The 10,000-nt window shown below is 49.8% G+C and overlaps 1 protein-coding gene across 1 annotated transcript in view; it reads right to left on the bottom strand.

Annotated features, from left to right (window-relative positions):
* LOC135532581 (polycystin-1-like) overlaps nucleotides 1-9,845 on the bottom strand; it is a gene marked incomplete at its 5' end in the record, with an annotated part of 96,439 nt that extends 86,594 nt beyond the window's left edge. Inside the window, 6 exon segments of the mRNA XM_064960059.1 lie at nucleotides 717-834; nucleotides 4,909-5,123; nucleotides 5,382-5,612; nucleotides 6,018-6,270; nucleotides 6,769-7,013; nucleotides 7,234-9,845. Coding sequence (XP_064816131.1) covers nucleotides 717-834; nucleotides 4,909-5,123; nucleotides 5,382-5,612; nucleotides 6,018-6,270; nucleotides 6,769-7,013; nucleotides 7,234-9,845 — 3,674 coding nt within the window.
* Between the last annotated feature and the right edge of the window lie 155 nt (nucleotides 9,846-10,000).

The following is a 10,000-nucleotide window of genomic DNA, read 5'->3' as shown; positions in this document are numbered from 1 at the left end:
TCATTATGGCCAAACAGTTCTATTTTTGTTTCATCCGACCAGAGGACATTTCTCCAAAAAGTACGATCTTTGTCCCCATGTGCAGTTGCAAACCGTAGTCTGGCTTTTGATGGTGGTTTTGGAGCAGTGGCTTCTTCCTTGCTGAGCAGCTTTTCAGTTTATGTCGATATAGGACCCGTTTTACTGCGGATATAGATACTTTTGTACCTGTTTCCTCCAGCATCTTCACAAGGTCCTTTGCTGTTGTTCTGGGATTGATTTGCACTTTTCACACCAAAGTACGTTCATCTCTAGGAGACAGAACGCATCTCCTTCCTGGGCGGTATGACGGCTGCGTGGTCCCATGGTGTTTATATCTGCGTACTATTCTTTGTACAGATGATTGTGGTACCTTCAGGCGTTTGGAAATTGCTCCCAAGGATGAACCAGACTTGTGGAAGTTTACCATTTTTTTCTGAGGTCTTGGCTGATTTCTTTAGATGTTCCCATGATGCCAAGCAAAGAGTTGTGATACAGTGAATTCCAAGTGAAATAATCTGTCTGTAAACAACTGTTGGAAAAATGACTCGTATCGTGCACAAAGTAGAGGTCCTAACCGACTTGCCAAAACTATAGTTTGTTAACAAGAAATTTGTGGAGTGCTTGAAAAACAAGTTTTAATGACTCCGACCTAAGTGTATGTAAACTTCCGACGTCAAGTGTAAGCGTGTTCTTACCTTGGAGGTGGTGACACAGTCCCAGTGGTAGTGGAGTAGTGACTGGTTGTCCAGGCTCATGTTGGGGTCATAGCTCTGCTCAGCACTCAGCTGCAGGTCCTGGGTCCTGGACCACACCCTGGAAGTACCACATCAGACATGACGCTATTTCAAGTGCAGTAAAAAGGGATCATTTCATGATCTGAAAACAAAACAAGGGATGGTGTTTTACCCTTAAAAGGAGGAGTTCAGGATTTCACAACCTGATGCTAGATGGTTCCTCACCCTGACAGTAGTCTACAATGGGCTATGGATCACAGCTTCTCCTCACCCTGACAGTAGACTACAATGGGCTATGGATCACAGTTTCTCCTCACCCTGAAAGTAGTCTACAATGGGCTATGGATCACAGCTTCTCCTCACCCTGAAAGTAGTCTACAATGGGCTATGGATCACAGCTTCTCCTCACCCTGAAAGTAGTCTACAATGGGCTATGGATTAAGAAAGTAGACTACAATGGGCTATGGATTAAGAAAGTAGACTACAATGGGCTATGGATCACAGTTTCTCCTCACCCTGACAGTAGACTACAATGGGCTATGGATCAGTTTCTCCTCACCCTGACAGTAGACTACAATGGGCTATGGATCACAGTTTCTCCTCACCCTGACAGTAGACTACAATGGGCTATGGATCAGTTTCTCCTCACCCTGACAGTAGACTACAATGGGCTATGGATCACAGTTTCTCCTCACCCTGAAAGTAGACTACAATGGGCTATGGATCAGTTTCTCCTCACCCTGACAGTAGACTACAATGGGCTATGGATCACAGCTTCTCCTCACCCTGACAGTAGACTACAATGGGCTATGGATCAGTTTCTCCTCACCCTGACAGTAGTCTACAATGGGCTATGGATCACAGTTTCTCCTCACCCTGAAAGTAGACTACAATGGGCTATGGATCACAGTTTCTCCTCACCCTGACAGTAGACTACAATGGGCTATGGATCAGTTTCTCCTCACCCTGACAGTAGACTACAATGGGCTATGGATCAGTTTCTCCTCACCCTGAAAGTAGACTACAATGGGCTATGGATCAGTTTCTCCTCACCCTGACAGTAGACTACAATGGGCTATGGATCAGTTTCTCCTCACCCTGACAGTAGACTACAATGGGCTATGGATCAGTTTCTCCTCACCCTGAAAGTAGACTACAATGGGCTATGGATCAGTTTCTCCTCACCCTGAAAGTAGTCTACAATGGGCTATGGATCAGTTTCTCCTCACCCTGACAGTAGACTACAATGGGCTATGGATCAGTTTCTCCTCACCCTGAAAGTAGACTACAATGGGCTATGGATCAGTTTCTCCTCACCCTGACAGTAGACTACAATGGGCTATGGATCAGCTTCTCCTCACCCTGCAGTAGACTACAATGGGCTATGGATCACCGTTTCTCCTCACCCTGACAGTAGACTACAATGGGCTATGGATAGTTTCTCCTCACCCTGACAGTAGACTACAATGGGCTCATGGATGGGCTATGGATCAGTTTCTCCTCACCCTGACCCAGTAGACTACAATGGGCTATGGATCAGTTTCTCCTCACATGGGCTATCAGTTTCTCCTCACCCTGACAGTAGACTACAATGGGCTACAATGGGCTACAATGGATGGATCAGTTTCTCCTCACCCTGACAGTAGACTACAATGGGCTATGGATCACAGTTTCTCCTCACCCTGACAGTAGACTACAATGGGCTATGGATTAGTTTCTCCTCACCCTGAAAGTAGTCTACAATGGGCTATGGATCACAGCTTCTCCTCACCCTGACAGTAGACTACAATGGGCTATGGATCAGTTTCTCCTCACCCTGAAAGTAGACTACAATGGGCTATGGATCAGTTTCTCCTGGCCCATGAAAGTAGTCTACAATGGGCTATGGATTAGTTTCTCCTCACCCTGACAGTAGTCTACAATGGGCTATGGATCAGTTTCTCCTCACCCTGACAGTAGTCTACAATGGGCTATGGATCAGTTTCTCCTCACCCTGACAGTAGTCTACAATGGGCTATGGATCACAGCTTCTCCTCACCCTGACAGTAGTCTACAATGGGCTATGGATCAGTTTCTCCTCACCCTGACAGTAGACTACAATGGGCTATGGATCACAGCTTCTCCTCACCCTGACAGTAGTCTACAATGGGCTATGGATCAGTTTCTCCTCACCCTGACAGTAGACTACAATGGGCTATGGATTAGTTTCTCCTCACCCTGACAGTAGTCTACAATGGGCTATGGATCACAGCTTCTCCTCACCCTGACAGTAGACTACAATGGGCTATGGATCACAGTTTCTCCTCACCCTGACAGTAGACTACAATGGGCTATGGATCAGTTTCTCCTCACCCTGACAGTAGACTACAATGGGCTATGGATCACAGTTTCTCCTGGCCCTGAAAGTAGACTACAATGGGCTATGGATCACAGTTTCTCCTCACCCTGAAAGTAGACTACAATGGGCTATGGATCACAGTTTCTCCTCACCCTGAAAGTAGACTACAATGGGCTATGGATCACAGTTTCTCCTCACCCTGACAGTAGACTACAATGGGCTATGGATCACAGTTTCTCCTCACCCTGACAGTAGACTACAATGGGCTATGGATCACAGCTTCTCCTCACCCTGACAGTAGACTACAATGGGCTATGGATCACAGTTTCTCCTCACCCTGAAAGTAGACTACAATGGGCTATGGATTAAGAAAGTAGACTACAATGGGCTATGGATCACAGTTTCTCCTCACCCTGACAGTAGACTACAATGGGCTATGGATTAAGAAAGTAGACTACAATGGGCTATGGATCACAGTTTCTCCTGGCCCATGAAAGTAGTCTACAATGGGCTATGGATCACAGCTTCTCCTCACTCTGAAAGTAGACTACAATGGGCTATGGATCACAGCTTCTCCTCACCCTGACAGTAGACTACAATGGGCTATGGATCAGTTTCTCCTGGCCCATGAAAGTAGACTACAATGGGCTATGGATCACAGCTTCTCCTCACCCTGACAGTAGACTACAATTGGCTATGGATCACAGCTTCTCCTCACCCTGACAGTAGACTACAATGGGCTATGGATCAGTTTCTCCTGGCCCATGAAAGTAGTCTACAATGGGCTATGGATCACAGTTTCTCCTCACCCTGAAAGTAGTCTACAATGGGCTATGGATCACAGTTTCTCCTGGCCCATGAAAGTAGTCTACAATGGGCTATGGATCACAGCTTCTCCTCACCCTGAAAGTAGACTACAATGGGCTATGGATCAGTTTCTCCTGGCCCATGAAAGTAGTCTACAATGGGCTATGGATCAGTTTCTCCTCACCCTGAAAGTAGACTACAATGGGCTATGGATCACAGTTTCTCCTCACCCTGAAAGTAGTCTACAATGGGCTATGGATCACAGTTTCTCCTGGCCCATGAAAGTAGTCTACAATGGGCTATGGATCACAGCTTCTCCTCACCCTGAAAGTAGACTACAATGGGCTATGGATCAGTTTCTCCTCACCCTGAAAGTAGACTACAATGGGCTATGGATCACAGTTTCTCCTGGCCCATGAAAGTAGTCTACAATGGGCTATGGATCACAGTTTCTCCTGACCCTGAAAGTAGTCAACAATGGGCTATGGATTAAGAAAGTAGACTACAATGGGCTATGGATCACAGTTTCTCCTGGCCCATGAAAGTAGTCTACAATGGGCTATGGATCACAGTTTCTCCTGGCCCATGAAAGTAGTCTACAATGGGCTATGGATCACAGTTTCTCCTGGCCCATGAAAGTAGACTACAATGGGCTATGGATCACAGTTTCTCCTCACCATGAAAGTAGTCTACAATAGGCTATGGATCACAGTTTCTCCTGGCCCATGAAAGTAGTCTACAATGGGCAATGGATCACAGTTTCTCCTCACCCTGAAAGTAGACTACAATGGGCTATGGATCACAGTTTCTCCTGGCCCATACCCTACTTTCAGGTTGAGGAACCATCTAACAGAGTTTACAAATACTGAACTCCTCCTTTAAGTGTTTTAGATCTTATTTTTAGCTTGGCCTGCAATCAGTGATTTTATTGTGTTCTTTAGACAGTTATTTTTATTGTAAAAAAAAAAAAAAAAGAACTACTCCTTCAACGGTATCTGCCCCTCTTACCTGTAGGTCCCTCCCTCTATGATAGGAACAAGGCGGGCGGCCATGACGGTTAGCTGTAGACAGGCAGTCTTCCTCAGGGGAACCCCCTGGTAGGACAGCGAGAACACCAGCGAGTAGTTCCCGGAACGCAGAGCCATCTTGGGCAACGAGAGCTGCAGCCGTCGCACGTCTACTTCCCCCGGGAGAGGGATCTTAGAGGCCAGAGGTGCAGCCACCTGTAGGCCGGAGGGTGAATAGAGTCACAACGCATTCATCACCACAGTGTTTTACTCTGTACTGAAAGTGCTACACCTTGAAAACCTGACTGCTGAGGTGACCAAGTGACCCTTCACAAAGCCCTGCCCAGAACCTTCCCCCCGACAACAGTTACCAAGGGGTCGGAGCTTAGCGAAGGTTCAATGGTTTGAGATGGTATTATTGACAGTGGATAACCAACACAATACAGAACAACATATTGATTTAAGAAGCGGTACCGAATGGTCGTAGTTGCAGTGCGGGGTGGAGAAGATCTCCCAGAGGTACTGGGCTCCGTAGCGGATGCAAGCCTTCAGGTCCACGCTAGCCTCCACCAGGGTGGGCTGGTAGCGCCAGATGGCTAGCCTAGGAGCCTGGACTACCTGAACCTCTGGCTCCTCACACTCCAACACCCTGATGGTCACCTCCACCCTGGCTAGCACCCAGCTCACCAAGTTACTACAGTTCACCTAGTGGTAGGGAGGAGAATTACGGTCAATCTGTGTTTATTAGATTTGTGTTTGTTATAAAATGGGGTTGGGGTTGGTTTACAGTAATGAAAACTGTTACTTTGTGTAAAATAATGTTTCTCATAGTACAAGTACAACCTTATTTAGGTTGCTGCAAATTCCCTAGTGGTGGGAGGAAGAATGACAACTATCTCTGTGTTGGAAAATGGTGTAAGAAAATTGTAAGTGTTGTGTAATGAAACTGTATTGTCCAGCAGACATAGTGTTTATTATAGTTGTACTTATAGAAAGTCCCTAGAAAAGGGAAATTGGGTTTGCTGTCATTCATACAAAATCAAGAAACACATGAAAATAAACATGAAAATAAACATGTTGTTGATACTAAATAATATAAACCTAGTGTACCTGGACCAGGTATTGACCTGGAAACGCGTACACATGTTCAACAGAGGAGGTGGTGGAGAGCAGGGGCGCAGAGCCGTCCCTAAAGTCCCAGAGGAAGGTAACGGGTGTGGATTGAGGCGTGACGCCCGCCATCAGCATCACCGTCTTGTTGATGAAGGTGTCTCTGGGCCGGGCCTCCACCCGGGCCTCCGTCAGAACGTTCTGCACCTGGATGTGCTTGGTGATGTTCTGGCCGTTGAGCAAGTTGAACGCCCTGGATGCATTAAGAAAGATAGAATTTAGCAGATAGAAAATACTAAAGCAACATGTAACAGAGCAGATTTTCATATTGGTGGCCCCAATGGGAATCGAACCAACAACCTTGGCATTGTTCAAAATTACAGTAACTTTCCCCAAATTACCAGAATTTCCAAAAATCCTGGTTAGAAGATTCCCGAAATCAGAAGAGAATCAGCAGGAAACGCTGGATCCTCCCAACCAGGATGTCTGTAAAAACCTGGGGAATTTTGGCATTGCAAAGGAAGCTGGTACTTCAACAGAGAGTATTGGTGGTTCTGGCAGAGCCCACAACCTTTGTGTTGTGAGCCCCATATTCAGTTGGTACGTCACCTCAACGAGAGGGTTAACGACACGGCCTCATTTACAACAGACTTACAGTACAGACTTCCAGTAGCCTACGTTTTGGTCTTGGCGGCCCCAGCGGGAACTGATCCCCCTGCGTCTCGAGCCCCATACTCAGTTAATACCTTACCTCAGGTAGATGGTGAGTGACCCGGCCTGGTCGGGGATGTAGGTCACCTCCTTCCCGATGTGGGGAAGGGGGAGGTGGTTCAGGTCAAAGGTCCACAGGAAGGTCACCGGGTTTCCTGTCAGGATGTCGGCTACCAAGGTCTTCTTGACGCCCACAGGCATGGCGGCGTCACAGCAGTCCAGGATACTCAGCATGCTCACTGGCTCCATCACCTCCACCTGCAGGTGGCGCCGCTCAGAACTCACCTGGGGACATGATGAGATTACGGTAAAACAAGACAAAGAAAAACACAACTTCAACTATCATAACATATGAGAATATATGTAAAGAAATTGTATTGAGTTGTAAATGTAAAAATGTATCAACTACAACGATATTAAAATGCTTAATAAAAATAAATAGTAAAACAAAAAGGTCATCTAAACACGATGTGCAGCATTCTCTCCTGGAACTCCTGTATCTCACCTGGTTGTGTGCGGTTAGGTTTACCATGTAGGTGTCGACCCGGCTGAACTGGTGAACGTAGGTCTGGTTGAGGCCGAAAATGGTCGAGTCTCCGCTGATGCTGAGGATGAAGCTCACATTCGTCCCTGACGCCTTGGCGATGGTAAACTCCACCCTCTCCCCGACCGCCGCGATCCTCTTACTGGCCCTCAGCTCCAACCCTTGAATCTTATCCTGTACCGTCAACTCTCTGGAAAACGCCTCGCCGCTAACGTCGTTGGTAGCATTTAGCATAACAGTGAACGGCCCTGGTTCCTGGAAAACGTGGGACACACTCCGTCCCATTTCTGTTCTGCCCAGCAACAGCCAGGTCCAAGATACGTTGGTGCCGGTCCTCAATTCTCCGTGGAGGGAGACATTGACGCCGGTGGCCACAAAGTTCTGCTCCGTGACGTTAGTCGCAGAGAACGTAACTCCTGTTACCACTTCCTGGACGTCAATGAACTTGGACACCGTATCGGCGCTGACCTCATTGGACACTTCCACAGTAACGACCTTCATTCCTGGAACAGTGAACCGATGAACCACAGAGGGCTCATTCCAGCCTAGAGCGCCCTCATCAGCCGACCACCGGTACTGCAGGTCCGAGCCTTTACTGGCCAACACCGTCAGGTTAGTGGAGGAGTTGACCGCCACAGGGTTGACACTGGTCTCCAGGTACAGCTCTCCAACCGGATCGAGGAACTGGATGGTTCTGTTCACCGCGAGCGTTCCAAGGAGGTTGGTGGCCCGCAGGAAGACGTCACAGGGACCAGGGGTGGAGAAGTTGACTGGGATGGTCTTCCCGCTGAGGTTAAGCGCAGTGCTGACCGGCGCCAACTCCCTGAGGAGGTTCCAGCTGAAGGACATGTTGGTCCCTTCCCTCAGCGCGGCCTGGAGGTGGAGCACACGGTTTGTAGCGTAGCAGCACCCCCCCTCGCCCCCCATCTCCTCCTCAGGCTGGATCTGCAGCCCCTCCAGCTCCCGCAGCACGTAGATGTATACGCTGGCCTGGGCTGAGCCCACGTCGCTCTCTGCCGTGACGATGACGTTGTACGTCCCCACCGACCGGAAGGTGTAATGAGTCTTCCATTCTTGGAGCCTGGGCGTGCAGCCGTCACACAGGTTCCACGAAAACCGCACGCCGTCGCCTTCCTCCAGGTGAGCCTTGAAGTTGACTGTGGCGTTTATGGGAACGTTGACCCGATCAGCGTTGACCACCAGGCCGCGGATGGGTGCCAGGACCGCCACGGCAACCCGGGTGTGGTTGCTGCTCACCGGGTTCGCCGCCGTCAGCGTGACATTGAAAACTCCAGAGACGTTGTAGGCGTGTGTCGCGTTCGGGCCGGGGGTGAGGGGCGTTCCGTCACCAAAATCCCAGGTGTAGAGGCTGGCAGGCGCCAGCGAAGAGGTGGTGAAGAGGTACACCTCCCTAAGAGTCAGGTTATTAGATCTAGTCCCGTTATGTTGGATCAGGACCAGTCCTACCGGCCGCTGGATCTGAATCAGGACGCTGTCGTTACTGCAGGAGATGTTGTTGGACACAGTGACCGTCACCAGGTACTGACCAGGGTTTTTATAGGTGAACACCATGTCCTTATGGCCCTGGACAGGTGTAGAGTCCTCAATCACCCCAAAATCCCATAGGTAGGTGTAGTCGAAGTCTGGCCGGGCGCTGGCCCTGAACCGGCTCTCCTCCCCCAGTCTGAAGTTGCACTTCTCTGGGGTCAGGGTCACGTTTGACACCACCGGCTGGACACAAACCCACGCAAAGAAGTTGGCCTTGTTGACGCCGCTGGACAGCAGCAGGGAGAGGTGGTAGTCCCCGCTGCCCCCATAGGAGTGGCTGATCCTGGGGCTGCCCAGGTGTGTCTGGTTGGTGGTCCCGTCCCCGAAGCTCCACTCATACAGGTGAGAGGAGGCATTCCCCGAAACGAAGGCCTGGAAGTCGACCTGGGTCAGCTCCCGGACACAGCCCGCCGGCTCCAGCCTCACCACCTGCAGCACGAACACCTGGACAGGTACCAGGGTCCAGCGGGCGCTCACCGCATTCCACGCCGTCACGTTCACCGTGTAGTTCCCGTCTTTCACGTAGGTGTGCGGAACCTCGGAACCCGCCGTTGTCACCATGGACCCGTCGCCCATGTCGAAGCTCCAGGTGACGTTGTTACCGGCCTCCAGGTGTGCAGAGACCGTCGTCGGGGTGTTGAGCTCGGTCGGGGCGGAGGAGGTCGCCGTTAACCCTTTAATCTCCTCGTACACCAACATCTCAGCGCAGGCCTTCGTCCAGCTGATGGTATTATTCACGGACACACACACATTATGGACGCCACTGTGGCCGACCCCGTAGGTGTGGTTGACGCGACGTTGAGGCCCCTCTCTGGAGGCGGAGCCATCGGCAAAATCCCACGTATAGACGATGCCATAGGCCGAGGGCAAGGCGTGAGCCTCAAAAGCTGCTGGTTGGCCGGCCTGGAGGAGGCGGGGCTCTGTTTCTATGTCGACGTGGGTAAGGACACTGTATACGTGCATGTCGATGCGCTGTGTTCTGTTCTCGTAATGGTTAGACACAGACACCAGGACGGTGTACACTCCTACAGAGACACAGGAAGGGGAGGGGCAAAGAGAAAAGCATGACATTGTCCTCTTTTCCAAAATGTAACAAGACATTCCCAGTGACACTCCCAGATAGGGTTGATAAATCTCAGTAACATTCCCAGTGACACTCCCAGATAGGGTTGATAAATCT

Source organism: Oncorhynchus masou, unplaced genomic scaffold (genome assembly GCF_036934945.1).
Source record: "Oncorhynchus masou masou isolate Uvic2021 unplaced genomic scaffold, UVic_Omas_1.1 unplaced_scaffold_1917, whole genome shotgun sequence".
NCBI classification, from domain to species: Eukaryota; Metazoa; Chordata; class Actinopteri; order Salmoniformes; family Salmonidae; genus Oncorhynchus; species Oncorhynchus masou.
Note: the sequence above shows the minus strand (reverse complement) of the source record. Positions and strands in the feature narration are given on the sequence as shown.